The sequence below is a fragment of the Benincasa hispida genome, chromosome 3, assembly GCF_009727055.1.
Source record: "Benincasa hispida cultivar B227 chromosome 3, ASM972705v1, whole genome shotgun sequence".
Lineage (NCBI taxonomy): Eukaryota > Viridiplantae > Streptophyta > Magnoliopsida > Cucurbitales > Cucurbitaceae > Benincasa > Benincasa hispida.
The window spans coordinates 11,365,883-11,381,890 of NC_052351.1; the positions used below are offsets into that span (position 1 = coordinate 11,365,883).

Here is a 16,008-nt window from a genome sequence, read left to right on the forward strand (position 1 = left end):
GAACTGCTTCTAAACAGTTTGGAAAATTTGGACAAACTTTTCATTGCATCCTTCATCATGGTGTCTTCTATATATTTAAAAATATATATATATGGCTTTTCATGTAACGTTCTTACATAATCAAAATGTAATTGTACCATGCAACAATATCACATGAACAAGAAGCCCTCTGTGTACGGATAATTCAACCATCTACCCTATTTTAAGATTTTGTTGTTAAAACATCACCGATTCCAAAAACTCCAACATTGAGCAAAAAGAACAGTTCTCAACTTGCATGAATTATAATGCTTGTGACAAACGCTTCATATAAACCACCCCTTCAAAGTCGTATCAAGGCGATCAAGACAGCTTTTTGGGTCTTGTGTGTATAAACCATTACCATCACCGTAGCTCATCTAGATTCATGCAGAAAGCAAATTCCTCAACTGTTCTATTGAGTCCTTTTGCATTGAACATCCGCAACAAGATGGCGAATGTGAGGGGCGTACCATTTTACTCTCTCGACATGTTCTATCGAGATATCCCAACAATGACCTGAAATAGAAAATCACTCAAGTCAATTTTAGATCAAATGGTTTTTATATTTATAAATATTCCCAACTTGGAAAAAAAATGGAAGAAAAAAGAAACCTTCAGATTTAGCAATTTCTGTTATCGAGTGTAGGAGGTGTTGAGTCCACTGTTCTTCTTTCGAGTCCTTCACATTACCATGCACATGTAGTGTCCCACCTTCACTTCTGCATATTTGGTTTCAGCATTGAATGAAATTATTGAAGATGATGACGTAGATTAGAAAAAGCATAGTACTCGTCATGAATGAAGCAAGAAAAGGAAGTCTTCATTCAAATATGTGGTTTTTCAACTTTTGATAGCATATAAGTGCCTCAGGAGGTGAAGCCATCTCATGGTCAGATAATCAAAAAATTATAAATGAAGTATATAGGAGGTTCCTAAGATGCAATCCGAATCCAAGGCACAAAATATCACCTCAATGCCCTTACAGCAGTTACCCAGCTACCCTCACTTGTTGGAAGAAGACCAAGACAAACCCGATCAGCAACTCCCTAAAAAACAATAACAAAATACAATACGGAGCAGCAGTAAATTTCCATCCAAAGAAGTATATCAGACCTTACAAATCTATTACTATCTGAGGATGGATGCATGGGTGTAATGTAAATACTCTTTATCCCTATTCCGAGTTACAAACCAAGTATTTTTGGTTGAAATAAGATGATATTAACTTTTAAATGATAACCTTCCACACTCCCTAGTAAGTCCATAATACTGTTTAAACCCTAAACCCTAATCAATGAGTCCTAAGTCTAATTAATATGAGCCGCTAATAACACATTCTTAAATTTGGAAAGTAGATTTTAGAGAACTGAATGAACCTTAGGTGCTGTTTCCCGGTTATCTCCTTCAAGAACAACACAACGATTGCTCACGCAATTAGCTTGTAAATTACGTTTAAGTGCCTCAATTGCGTGAGGATTCCACTCACAAGCATAGACCAGCTTTGCTTTAGCCCTGATCAGTCAATAGGCACCAAAGTTATAAATGCATAAGAATTTCGAAAAAATGTTTGTCATAATTTATTTCATGAGCAAACATGGATTGTTCTTAATGTCTTCACTGTGTCATTAATCTATGGAGCTCGGCAAAAATGAAAATATTGGCCAACTTTTTAGCTTAATATAAATTGTCAAGAGATGTTACTGCCCTAACTTCGACAAATCTGTGGTTGGCCAATTTGACATTAACACAATTTAGATGAATCAGAAGAAAAACTAATCGGAAATATCGTAATCAATTTGAAGAGGAAGGAATAGAAGAAAGAAAGAAAGTGGTCAAAGAACAAAGTAATGTACCCGACAAGAAACGGCAACACAAAATATCCAATTCCAGCAAATAAATCCACAATGGTCTCCTCTTTACAATCTTGATGGGCCATCCGTAGCTTCTCAGAAAGATTTCCCCAGGAAAACATGCACTTAGTGGCATCGAAAGAATAACTTATTCCATTTTCTCTATGGTCAACCCAACCATTATCCCCCACAAGAATCTCCAAGTTACTATCCCTTGTACCAGTAGAAGCAACCCTTCCCTAAAAAAATATGTGCAAGTAACAAAGACAAGTTAATTTATAAATTTCTGGGAGTTCAAATCTCCTAAAAAATGTCATTTACTGATTGAAAAGCAGATAAAAGAATGAAGAGCAGATAATAATCGTTTTGAACTAATGATCTCAGCTGATCTTTTTCTTTTCTGGTAAAAGAATTATTAAAAAAAAATCATGTTCAACTCCTGAAGGTGCAATTGAAGTAAGTTAAAGATGGCGTATTGCCCAGAGCAAGGGAGAGTGAGTTAGAGACACCTATTAAGTTGGATCCAAGGTTCATAAGGAACTTACTTGGCGAGCAAGACAATCAGTACCAAGTAATTTGGCAACCAATGGCCACAGCTCCACCCCAATAGCATCCCATGTAGGATCCTTAAAAGATGTGACTGGAAGCACAACAATATCCCCAAGTCTCTCCCATCTGAGAAAGCCAATAGATTTAACTTTTAGCAAGTGCAAAGCAATAAAATCATATCCACTCACAGAAGTGCCAGCATGATTGTCGGATACCTATTAAAGCATTTCTAACAGAAATGACATGTTCTTACCCTTTTCTACAATTAGGACGCCATATCAAACCTTGTGATACATACATCAATTCGAAATATTGAAAAAAAAAACATGCAGATGGCAGGATGGAAGAAAAAAGAAAACCTCACACACACCTTGTTGGCAGCTCCTCCAAAAGTCCTTCAGATAAGCCATTATGCTTTAGCAAGGAGGATACAGCTTCACTCATCTTTTTATAGGGAGATTTGGTTGCTGTTTTTATGTCAACAACTTCATCCACCAGTTTAGTTGCACCACATTTCTTTAAAACATTCAAAGCTTTTAAGTTAGAGGTCAGGCATCCTTCCCAACTTTCAGGTCCTGATACACGAAAGTCATTCTCCTGTTCAAGTTGATCTCCCCACCAGGACTGCTTTTCATCAAATATATCACAGAATTTGCCATTCACTGGAAAACAAATATGTGTTCCACTACCTCGTGAAGAAACATTTCTACCCATATCCAGCCATCCAAACTTCTTTAAAATGTCTTTCACTAATTTTGCATACTTTCTTTCAATTTGTAAAACCCAATACAAAGCACCTTCTTTTTGTTCATGTGAATTGGATTTTTTAATATCCAAAATAAAGCCAGACGCTTCATTAAAACATTGAGCATTTCCGTTGGGGATACATTCTGGTTCTCTGTTCTCCTTCTCCAAGTCTTCAACTGGATGAGTCGCAAGCTTTTCTGTGTTTCCAGAATCCCCTAAAATAATCTCTGAGGACATCAATGGATGCAACCTAATCTTCATTGGCTCACTAAAGGTCGTCCCAAATGCATAACATGATGCCCCACCACCGACTAGAACAAGATCATCACCAACAACACTGGCTGTGCTACGAACAAATAATTCTTTGCCAATACAATTTAGGGACACATGCCTCCAACAACGACATTGCAAATCAAATAATGCTAACTCTTGATAGGTTTGCGTCACAGGGCAACCTCCAATAATTCCAAGATAATTTTTATACACAAACATTGCATGGGAGAACCTTGCACTCGGAGTTATCCCAGCTATATTTTCTTTCTTCCAATAACAAGTATCCGTATCAAAAGAATACAAGTCTCCAAGAGTTTTCTCCCCATCATACCCCCCAAACATATAAATATGTGACCCATAAGACACCATTGAGTGTGAATGACGACCACATGGCTGTTCACCACCAGCCTGTATTTCTTTCCACTGATGACTATCTGAGTCCAGGACAATCAAGGAAGATGAGATTTTGTCATTCTCTAGTCCACCAAACACATAAATTTTTGAGCCTACTCCTGCTGCAGCATGCCGGTGCCTGCATTAGAACTGTGAACATTAAGAATAGGAACGAGGTAAATTGTGTGAATCAGATAAGCATCCATTAATTGACCTGTTGCATTAGAACTCTAACAGTAGGGGTAGGGTGGGGGGGGAAGCTCTTTAGATTTTATTACTTGTTGCTTCTAGTCAATCCCTCGGTTCTTTAACCTTCTCTTACGAAAAGGATATTTCTCACACAGAAAGGAAACTGAAATGACAAAACGGCACAAAGACAATGCAGGAACCAAAACTTCACCTAGGTGAAAAGGGGCTTCCACTGCATTTTAGTAACGTCCATTTTTCCTGAGTGATATCAAAGACCCATACATCATTCAGAATGCACGTAGGATCTGTCCTGCCACCAATAACGTAAAGATGGTCTCCAACCAAAGATGATGTGTGACCCAAACGAGGAGATGGACTATCCTCTACATTGATTGTCTGCAATGTGCATGACAACATATCTAGTTGCAATAAATCATTTCTTCTTGCATGTCTGCCCATGCCTCCGAAACCACCAAAAGCAATAACTTTATTGTGGATAGTAGTGGCCGAGTGCCCCCAAATAAAAAGCTTCTCGATAGGTTCTCCAGCAATGTCTATCTGTTCAACAGATAGACTATAACTGTATGCTTCTGATGATCCTGCCAATGATTCAAAGACTCAGACTTGCTTTCAGATTAAAAGGAAAGGAGTCCTGCAATTACAAAATATCAGTAACAGTCAATACTACTTGGACTAGAATCAATACACCTTAATTACAGCATGTACATGTCTAAAGAACGTTGTCTATTTTATCATTTAAGTTGATACTTTGTTTGTCAAAGATGAAGAGATTTCTCCTGTTCTTTCAACACATAGTTTCATACAATATGAAACTAGTGCTAAGACTCTTCATTACCCTCTATATCTAATAATTGAAAAGTAGATATTAATCACCAACAGTTCCAATTACAAATTTCTCTCACGTTAAACATGAACGGGTTGCATTATCCATATACCAAAACATACGACGCTTAAATAATTGGAATTTTCAGATAGTGATCAAATTACCAGAATTGGCATTCCTAACCCCGCCTTCCAGCGCTGCACCATCATCATCATCAGCACAACCATGTTCCTTGCTGTCCAGTGAATCATTGACATCCTCCATTGTCTCCCTCGATGAGTTTCCAAGACACGTTAGCGAAACATTAGAAACACTACTTTGCAATGCCCTCAGAAACCCATCGGTTCTCTTCTTATTGGCCACCATCTTCTCATTTGCTACATCGACAAGGTACTGGACATACTCGGGCGAGACCATAATCTTCTCGGTAGTCCCCAGCGGCACCTCCATTCGAATCGAACAGCGTATTGCAATTATCACACGCTTACTAGCACAGGTAATGCCTGATTCTCTGAACCCACAAGATATAGCAGTGGAAACCAGAGCCTGAGCTGATCCAAGATCCTTGCATTCAACTGCTATTATCAGAGGTTCAAACCTGAACACAAGCTCAGATAACTCCCTATTAGTTGATGGAGAACGGAAGAGGAGGTCGATCACCGAGTTGGGTTCGGCAAACTCATGACTAACAAAGAGCCAAGAACCACCTAGGGCTTTCTTCTTCGGCTTCGGGGCGGCGGCAGAGGTGGTACAGACTGGTTGGGCGAGAATAGAAATACGACCAGAGCAGGAACTTGTGGTGAAATAAGACGGATGGTTGTTGAGAGTGTTGATGAGAGGAATGATTGGAGTATCCAAGCTTCCCTTGGGTGATTTATCGGCCTCAGTTGAGCCCAGTGAAGCCATAGTCGCAGCTTTCCTCTTCTCAAATTCCATTCTCTTCGCTGCTTTCAAAAGCCTCCCCAAAATCCCAACCAGAATCGAAGGAGTTTCAACAACAGGGGAAAACGGCGGGCGATGAAGATTGAAGAAGAAGTGAAACTGGTTCTCCCTTGAATTGGGCCAATGGCCCGTGTATCCATCCAAACATGGGCCGACCGAAGCCCATTCCGTTTACCCTTTTTCGTCTCTTTTCTAGGCGGGGGGGTTGCGTTTCTCGGCTAGGGGACAGATCAAACTCAGACGAATTGGAGTCGCGCAGCCGCATACACCATCCACAGTCAAATAGGAATGTACAAAGATCATGCCCCATCAGCGCGCGTAATGGAGCCCACCAGCAATCTGAAACGATGAAAATCGTTATCATAAACCTGATCCTAATTCGTCTGTTTCCCTCCACTCATTTCCCTCCTTCGTCCCTCAGAACAAAAGGCTCCAAAATGAAGATAATACCACTGAGAAACGCATCTGAAAGAACACTTGATCACCCACCAGACCCTTTTCTCTGAATCAAAGCCGAGAAGGTCGTCCATTAAAGATCATGGCTTGCTCAAACTTGACAATGTGGGTATCCTCAAAACCGTCTTCATCCGATGCCTCTGTTCTTTCTTTTCGGCCATTTAATCCTCTTCAAGTTCCTTCGCAAGGCTCTGCCTCGCGATCCTTGTCTGTCACTCCGATTCAGTGCGGCCTCCGTGAGCTTCGAGAACGGATTGATTCAGTGAAGAACACCCAGAAAATTACCGAGGCTATGAAGCTTGTTGCTGCTGCCAAAGTGCGTAGAGCTCAAGAAGCTGTTGTTAATGGAAGACCATTCTCGGAGTCTCTAGTTGAAGTTCTTTACAACATCAACGAGCAGCTCCAAACCGAAGATATAGATGTTCCTCTGACAAAAGTCCGACCAGTCAAGAAAGTTGCTTTGATTGTTGTAACAGGGGATCGAGGCCTCTGCGGCAGTTTCAATAACATGATCATCAAAAAGGCAGAATCCAGAATCGCAGAATTGAAGACCCTTGGTCTTGATTATACAGTCATTAGCGTGGGCAAGAAGGGGAATTCGTATTTCCTTCGCCGGCCTTACATCCCAGTAGATAGATTTCTTGAGGGTGGTTCACTGCCGACGGCTAAAGAAGCTCAAGCCATTGCAGACGATGTTTTTTCCCTCTTTATCAGCGAAGAGGTCGACAAAGTCGAGCTTCTGTACACCAAATTCGTGTCATTAGTTAAATCAGACCCTGTGATCCACACTCTGCTTCCATTGTCACCTAAAGGAGAGATTTGTGATATTAATGGTGTTTGTGTTGATGCCGCAGAGGATGAGTTCTTCAGATTGACGACAAAAGAAGGAAAATTGACCGTAGAGAGAGATGCCGTGAGGACAAAAACCTCAGATTTCTCCCCAATTTTACAGTTTGAGCAGGACCCAGTTCAGATTCTTGATGCTTTATTACCTCTCTATTTGAACAGTCAAATTTTGAGGTCATTGCAGGAATCATTAGCTAGTGAACTTGCAGCCAGAATGAGTGCCATGAGCAATGCAACTGACAATGCAAGCGAGTTGAAGAAGACACTTTCTATTGTTTACAACAGACAGCGGCAAGCCAAAATCACTGGCGAGATTTTGGAGATTGTTGCCGGTGCCAACGCTTTGACTTGAGTCAGTTTTATGCTACTTTTAGGTACTTTCCACTGAGAATTCATTAAAAATAAACTATGCCCATTTAAGAACTATGACATATTTAACAAATTCCTTAGAAGTCTCATCCCATCACAAACCAGTGCAATGAGACAATGGGGCAATGTGTCTTGGAAAATAAGACAATTCTCTACTCGGTGTTTTTGACGCTAGGATTGTTAATAATTCTTGTAATATTTGCACTTTCTGGTGTAGCTCTGCTTTCTTAAGCATTGTTCGAGTATACATAATTATAATAAACGTATCAATTGGGCCTTTTGGCCTTATGGAGTATATCGGTCCATCTGAATTTTATATTACGTCTCTTTTCATATTAACAACAAATAGGATAATGTGCTTTGTTAGATATTATATTAAATTTATTTTTACCCATCAATTTAAGCTTTTAGGTCAATTGATGATTATGATATTAGAGAAGATAGATCTAGGGAGGTCCTGGATTCAAGCCTTGCAATCTCACAAGAGAAGGAGTGTTAAATTGTATTAAATTTGCTTTCATCCATCAGCTTAAATTTTTAAGTCAATTAATGATTTAAGATATTTTCTTAAACCAACAGATTCTTGAACAATGGATATTTTCAAAGTCAAAGGTTATCATAACAATGATTCTACAAATGTGCAAGCCAGGGAAAGTAGAAATGAGAAAGCTGAATGCAAATAAAGTCCAGATTTTGTATGAAATGAAATGAGAAAGCTGAAATTTAAACTGTGTTGTTAAACTCTTAAGATTTAACAAACATGGATTACTTATCAAGTTCTCCTGCAATCATAATAACCATGAGCAATTCTGCAAGATAAGCATGTGTTCCTCTGCAATCTTGACTGGTATAATCCAAATGTGAAGACACACCTATATTTGGTACATGGGCTTGTGTATCAAGTTAAAAGACACTTTAGATTGAAAACTCAAGTGTTTTATACACCTTTTTTTACACTTAAAAACTGTTTTTTTTTTAAAAAAAAAAAAAAAAAAACACTCAAAGTCATTCTAAACAAGCTCTGTTTGTTAGTTATAGAAATACTCAACTTAGTCTCTCGACTTTGATATCTACATTTTAGGTGGAGAATATCATGAGTAATAAAATACTTATTTTTAGTATGAGATCTCTTAGAAAGAATTCAGAAGCATATGAATGCATACAAACTTTAGATGTAATATGAACAATACCAGTATAGAGATAAAAATGGTCTTGTGTCCTAAGTAGCAATTAAGTCACATCTTAGACTTAGCAATCCTTGAAAAGTTAAACGAAAGCAGTGAGCCTTAGTCTTAGTTATCTCATATGGATGAGCTTTATTTTATTGAACATACGTGAAGAAAACGTCAAGGGAAGTTATCTAAATAAGTGGATTATTGCATGAGAAAAGGTTTGGGATCACGGTGTCCTAAGTAGCAAGTAAGTCACATCTTTGACTTAGCAATCCTTGAAAAGTTAAACGAAAGCAGTGAGCCTTAGCATTAGTTATCTCATATGGATGAGCTTTATTGAACATACGTGAAGAAAACGTCAAGTGAGGTTATCTAAATAAGTGGAATATTGCATGAGGAAGGTTTGGTAACCCTTTGTTCAAATGAGAATTAGTAAAGACATAATAGAAAAACAGTAGAATTTGATTAATGATAGATCTCTTTAGACAAGAAAACAAATGATCTTTAAGAAGCAAACAAAATAAACAAAATGAACTGTTGTCTTACAGGCCTTGTGTAGAATTTATTAATATTTATCTCAGCTCTTAAGATTCATGTTGTCTCACAGAATGTTAACATTATTTTATCTATGCATATTTATTTATAATAGAAATATTATTTATACTGAAACAGCCAATGATAGTGAAAAGAATGGGAATTAATTACTCCCTTTCCTTTCTGTCTATAGCTATAATGACCATAACAATGAATAAAACCCCTCTACTTTGTAGTCTGTCGGTAAAACTTCTTTGCTGGTGATCACGCGTTCTATCTCTATCATTATACATAAGTAATCAATAAAGTAGAATTGAAAAATGACATGCTTAATTATGCATCATAAAGGGAAACAATATTGACGCAGACAAACAAATCAACAGCAGCCTAAGCAATGGCATCTCAGAGCATTTACAAAGAGGATAGAGGCAAAAAGAAGTTGAAAATGGTCGTAGGAAGCCATTGTTTTTGCAAGAGATTTAAGGGAAATCTGTGGACTTAGATTAAACTTTAGAGGATGAAATCCCATCCCCTTGAAGGAAAGTGATTGAATGAATGAAATAAAGGTTCTGTCTGATCTTATCTTTACTTTATTCAAAGTATTTTCTTTTTCTTCCATAACAGATAAAAGGGTTTTCATTATCTTAATGATTATCACTCTCTCTTGAGTTTGGTTTTTGATTACCCCATTATATGATTTTCAATTCTTTCTTTCTTTCCTACTTGGAATCCACATAGTCTTGGCCTGTTTCAAAGTGAAAGTCCTACTAAGCACTGCAGTTCATTCATAAACTCATCTCTTTAGAATATCTTTAGTACTGCTATAATTCCTTTGTATTTTGACAAGTCATGAAATACTATTTTATAAGGAGATTTTTGTAAGGTTGACCTTTCTTTCGTAACGATTACTTACTTCAGAGAACACTATGCTTTTTATAACGATTATATTAGGGATGATCACGTGTAACCTTAACGCCATAATCATCTCCATCGCGATTTTTTTTTTCTCATCTAAAAAAATAACAAAGTGGGAGAAAAATAGAAAAAAATACAATAGAAAAATGAAAATTACGATGGTCATCACATTAGCGTTAAGAGAGATATGATTATCTCTAACGCGATATATTATAAAATGCAGTGGTACATCTTACGTAAGTAGAATATTAGATTTCAGTAAGATGCTTGTGAATTAATATCCATTAAAAAAAACTTTTTTTATAGGTTTCACCCAATTTTTAAACACTCCTTTTATGGCAAGTTGCCATAAAAAATAATAGTAGTATGAAATTTTTTTCAATATTTTCCCATTTGGTCACTTCAGATCTGTAACATTCTGAGAATTCCATTTTCGAAACTCTCTCTCTCTCTCACTTTTTTTCTGGTTGTAGTGGTGATACAGAAATCTAAGTTAGGCACATTTAAACAAATCGCCACGTCTCCTTCATGTCATTTCAAATTTTATCTTTGGCAAAGTGTTGGTTTCTTATTCACCCTTTCAAAAGTAAGCATTCTTTAGCGTGTTAAATTGGATTACAAAACGACACCCAATACAATGAATTAAGAAACCAGTATCTAAACATTAAAAAAAAAAAGAGTTTGATTGTTTGCCAAAAAACCAAGGTGGTTTCATTTTTTCCCCCTTCTTCTGTCTGGAACTTTTGAAGTTATTCTCAAGAGTTCATAAGAATGAGATGAAATCAGAAGATTTCCAAATAGAAAAAAGGACAGAAAGTGGATCATTTTTCTTGTTTCATGTAAACAGGCCCTCTGCATGAACCGAACATGGAGGGTTGACCCACATTCACTCTTGTGTCATTTTCAAACAGACATTATGATTTGAGCTTTGAGAAGACACCTCACCACCTCTACCTCAATACCAAGACAGGTGCTTCTCTCTTCTCTCTCCCCCCATAAATCCCAAAGCACTTTGAAGCATTGGAGAATGAAGTAATATTAGTGGAAATTTTGAAGTGCTTAAAATCCATGGTGGCCAAAACTTGTCTCACATATCTCAATGCAGAAAGACAGAAGCAAATTAAGTGCTTTTACTACTCTGGCTCCATCTTCAAGGCCACCTTCAGAGATTGAAAAAAGCAATGGAAATAGATTACTGAGGTTTTCGGACTGTAAACTAGGAATGAGATGGGCTGTGCTGTGACTTAAGAAGATAAGGTTACGGAAATCAGTGAGGTTTTTGGTCAGACTTTTTGAGACTCTTACTCATCGTTCCCCATCATCTTTCCCAATCAAGAGCCAGCCTTTTTTTTTTTTCTAAACATACAACAACTTCCCTTGATCTTATTTTTGCTTTGGGTTTTTGTTCGAGTTTCTTTCCAAATCAACCCCATCTTACAATTGAAGGGGGAAAAAATAGTGGTTTAATCCTTTTAACTCAGATTCTCTTCAAATCCCATCGCTTTCTCTTCCAATTATTTCAGCTTTTTGATAGGCCATGAAAGTACAATTCATCTGTTTTTTGTTATCTTTTTTGGGGTTTCCCTATTCTTGCTGGGTGCCATTTCTGAACCTGAACTGAGTCCCTTGAAATTTGTGATTTTCTTTAGTAGTATTCAGGTCAGGCCAAGGGAATTTCTTTTTATTTTCCCTCTTTTTTCCATTTCTTCTCTTAGTTTGTCACGGTTACTTTTGGGACTCTGCACCTCACTCTGCATCTTACTAATTTTCAGAAAAACAATTCTGATAAAAATCCGTGAAAAAGCTTAGTTTCTTTTGAAGAGTGCTCAAACAGGAAGGTAGGTTCATTTCATATTGCTTCTCTCTCTCTTTCTCTCACTGTTCCTTTTTGTTCCCAAGAAGATAACCCAGTTCAGTTCCATCTCATTCTCACTTTTCTCAGCTCAAAAAATGAAACAAAATATGTTATTTTCCCCATATATTTATATTGGAACCAGTGACCCTGTTTTACTCATAGTTAACAAGTGATTGCTTTTCTCATTTTTTTGTTTTACTCCTTGTTCTCTTATTGGCTCATGGACTAAATTTTTCCTTCTTTTTTTTTTTCCTGAACATTGTGGTTGTGTTCTGTTTTAGATCAACCAGAAATGGCAGGTTCCAACACCAGATGGAGTAATGGGTTTCAAGGAAAATCAATCAAAGATGAAGACTTTGATGAAGAAGAAACATGGGGATTTGTCAGTGAAAGAAAAGAAAAAGAAGCTTTGACTCCAATGTCAACAAAATTTAACCATCTCTCTTCTTCTTCTTCTTCTTCTTCTTCTTCTTCTTCCTCCTCCTCTTCCTCTGCTTGGCGCATGCAGATCAGCAGTGCTCCTAAAATGATACCAAAAGCCAAAACAACAGCAAATCAAGAACCCATAACTGTGAAGAGATCATCAGCTCCTTTGGAGATACCAGATTGGTCAAAGATATATGGAAGAAATGGCAATATGGGTTCATGGATAAATAATGAATATGGCTTTGTTGATGGTGCTGCATGTAATGGTTTTGTTAATGATGATGATGATGAAGAGGATGTTCTGGTTCCTCCACATGAATGGATTGCTAGGAAGCTTGCAAGGAGTCAAATTTCATCTTTTTCAGTGTGTGAAGGGATTGGAAGAACATTGAAAGGAAGAGATCTAAGTAAAGTGAGAAATGCCATTTTGACAAAAACTGGTTTTTTGGAGTGATGAAAGAAAAACCATCATCATCATCATCATTTTCCTGATTATTAGACATGAAAAAGAAAGCCCTTTATTTTTCTTCCTTTTTGTTGAAGTAAAATCTTCTGAGTTGGTGATGGAAACTAGAGAAATATCAGGAGAAATTTGAGAAGAACTGTTTGTTTTGGTGTGTGTGTGTTTTCCTTTTTGGGTCGGCATGATCTGACATTTTGTTGTTGCATTTGAGTTTTGGGTAATTGAATTCCAGTTTGGTAATAAAAACAAAATGGTATAGAATAGTGTTTTTCCAAGTTTGCAGTGTTTTTAGAATTTCAGTGTTGAGGAAATGAAGTGCACTGTTGATGAAACGATGTGGGATTGGATAATCTTCCTGTCTTGTCCATTTCCAGGGGCAGGTGTTTGTTTGTCTTGGAAGTTGGAAATACCTCTCTATTCTTTTCCTTTTGGCTCTCTAGGAATTTAATCAACCTTCATAATCTTCTTATTTTTATAAATTACATTTCTAAATCTTATAGATTTTTTAATTTGTTATTATTATTTCTTTTGCAAAGTTTTCAAAATTCAAGCAAATTTTTTAAAGCTAAAAGAGTAGTTTTCTAAATGAAAAATAAAATAAAATTTGGCTATGTATTCAACAACTTCTTTTAAGAAAAGGAGATTATATATATAAAAAAAGTACAATTTTCAAAATTTAAAAAGAAAAAAAACTTTTGGACCTTTTCTTATCTCTGCATCAGTAATGAATTTGTATTTGGATATTAACCTGATGTATTTTATTTGGTTGCGAGTGCATACGTATAACAAGGGAAAAAGTATAGTGACAATTGTTGTGGTTGAATTTGGGTTCTAAAGAAAGTGAATAATTTGAGTTGGATCAACCAAGCTAAGAAACCCAACTCAATGGTTCATTTAGGCTGCGAGACTGGTGGCATTGTGGACTTGGACTTGGTTCCATCTAGCTCTTTGGTCCCATTTCAGAAGGGAGTTAGAAATCCTAGGTCAACCGAGGATATAAATAATACATTTTATAACTGGGAGGATGCAAGTCTGATGTTTTGTTAAAATCTCCTTAAAATAAAAATATGTAGGTGTTTGACAACTTTTTTTCAAAGGTGTTTTTATGTAAGTTTTTGTTTATATTGTTATATACGAAAAGTATTTTTATTAATTTCAAATTAAAATAAAAGAATTTGCTCGCGAAGGTGATGGTTGGAGTTTGTCGATGGTCATTGGGATGGTGGTCAGAGGTGGTCGACGGCGATGCTGGAAAATGATGATAGGAGATTGGCAACAACAATTGCTGGAAGTTGGCCGACAGTGGTCATGCGAAAATGGTCATCAACGTTCACCGAAAAATACAAAATATATACATTCAACACATACAGTTATGCAAATAAATCTAATTATCGACATGCTACGAACAACAAAATAACAAAGGGACAGAGTTCCATACCAGTTGAAGATAATCTTCACACTTCGGAACTCCAACGCAGCGAAAACCCTCCATCTACCAACGCCCGACGGAAATGTCGACTGCAGCAGCACGATCAACGCAAATTCACGACCGCAACGGGGACGACACCACCACTAATGAGCCTCAGATATCCTCGGAGTGAAAACCCAAAGGGTGGGCTTTGGTGATTTTGGTAGAGGACGGAAGAAACATGAATCGTGTAGTCGATAAGCAAGTGGGAGGGTGAAGGCCGCTATTGCATAGTAGAAATGCTTATCGTCTAGAGGACTACACGATTATGTAGAATTTGCTGAATGATCGTTTAGGAAAATGACACACTATACGATCGTTTAGAGAAGCTATCCGATCGTATAGGAAATAGTGTACGATCGTTTAGCGCGAGGTAGACGATCGTTTAGGCGGAGAAGAGCTATCGCATAGTCTCTCGAGCGATCGTTTTACAAAACAACAGCGCACTTTCGAAATCTCTTCAGGCCATCTGACGATGGGCTATCGATTGAACGATTCAAAAATGAAAACTTTTTTCATTTTAACTCATTGGTTACCATAACCAATGCTGCCCATTAACCCACGTCCAAACGTGATATTAGGATTAATTATCATATAATTAATCAATTAATTAATTAATAAATATAGTCATATTATATTTATATCTTATAGTTTGATAGTACATATCTACTATAGTATTTTCTCATCTACTTGATATAAATCATATTTATATCTAATTTCCTCCAAAATAATGTATCTCATACATTTAGCCAATTATATCATATATAATTAACCAGTCCAATTATATCATATATAATTGAACTTCCACTTGTCAATCTGAACATTTCCAATTAACCCAAAATACTGGTTCTCGACTTTATCCAAGCTATCTATGGGACCTAATGGACCTGTGGCTCGAAGCTCCAACGGTTCGTGAATAGCTGATTAAACTCTTTAGCCACGAGATCCACCATCTATTAACTGTCAGACATTCAACTAAAGACCAACAGCTGAACTCTTCTTATCACAGATATATTTCTGTGTCCATCGGATATAACCAATCATGAATACGATGACCCTTCACAGATGCTCGTAAGTACAGCTAAGCCAAATTATCGTTTTGCCCCTGTAGTCACATCTCACTCCTTAAATACCACTGATTCCTCTAATGAACAATACAACATAGTCCAACTATGTGTAAACACCTCTCGGCCCAAGAGAAGGTATGTGGTGCCACATTGTTCAAGCCCCGGAATCAGCCTTTAAGGGTTCTATCTATCTATTTACCCCTGCCTCGGGGAAGGAGTGAATTCCATCTTGTGTATCTGAGTTCCCAACTCCCAAATCAGACGAATCCTCAAAATGGTAGATTTAAATCGACGAACTGGCCACTCACAACCATACAAATCAAAGAACCGCCCTCAATGACAAGAGTTCCCAACTCACTCAAGATTGAGGTCATGTTACCTATGGTCATCCTAGTGAAGTGAAGTCTCTGTGATGAACAGTGTTATATAACGAGACGTTAACACTTCGTGGTCTAATCTTATACAAACTCTTTGTATAGGATGCCCCCGCTTGCATATCCCCAACACGAATGATCAGGATCAGACCATCTGTGACAAGTCACACTTGTGACCATTCCACAAAGCGGGCCGCACCCGTAGCATTACCAGGATAAGGTTTTCCTTCTTTATCCATATACTACAGACCATTT

The 16,008-nt window shown here is 37.3% G+C and overlaps 3 protein-coding genes across 6 annotated transcripts; 2 read left to right on the forward strand and 1 right to left on the reverse strand.

Annotated features, from left to right (window-relative positions):
• Window positions 1–43: 43 nt before the first annotated feature.
• LOC120073297 (tRNA wybutosine-synthesizing protein 2/3/4) lies at window positions 44–6,044 on the reverse strand. The gene is made up of 9 exons (XM_039026050.1): window positions 5,031–6,044; window positions 4,234–4,621; window positions 2,791–3,972; window positions 2,417–2,546; window positions 1,875–2,110; window positions 1,398–1,533; window positions 991–1,067; window positions 634–740; window positions 44–537 (listed from the first exon to the last, which is right to left on the reverse strand). Exons 1-9 carry the CDS (start codon window positions 5,800–5,802, stop codon window positions 434–436), a joined length of 3,132 nt encoding a protein of 1,043 aa, XP_038881978.1. The 5' UTR covers window positions 5,803–6,044; the 3' UTR covers window positions 44–433.
• Window positions 6,045–6,199: 155 nt separating this feature from the next.
• LOC120073300 (ATP synthase gamma chain, chloroplastic-like) lies at window positions 6,200–7,774 on the forward strand. Its single transcript, XM_039026052.1, has one exon. It carries the CDS (start codon window positions 6,347–6,349, stop codon window positions 7,460–7,462), a length of 1,116 nt encoding a protein of 371 aa, XP_038881980.1. The 5' UTR covers window positions 6,200–6,346; the 3' UTR covers window positions 7,463–7,774.
• A 2,997-nt stretch (window positions 7,775–10,771) lies between these two features.
• LOC120072694 lies at window positions 10,772–13,177 on the forward strand. Of its 4 annotated transcripts, XM_039025146.1 has the most exons (3): window positions 11,080–11,759; window positions 11,873–11,938; window positions 12,237–13,177. In XM_039025146.1, the coding sequence occupies exon 3, from the start codon at window positions 12,248–12,250 to the stop codon at window positions 12,833–12,835; it is 588 nt and encodes a 195-aa protein (XP_038881074.1). In that variant the 5' UTR covers window positions 11,080–11,759; window positions 11,873–11,938; window positions 12,237–12,247; the 3' UTR covers window positions 12,836–13,177. The 4 variants fall into 4 exon arrangements, with proteins under 4 accessions (XP_038881076.1, XP_038881074.1, XP_038881073.1 ...); XM_039025148.1 differs by lacking the exons at window positions 11,080–11,759; window positions 11,873–11,938 and adding an exon at window positions 10,772–11,070; XM_039025145.1 differs by having other exon boundaries at window positions 11,080–11,938.
• The last annotated feature ends 2,831 nt before the right edge of the window (window positions 13,178–16,008 follow it).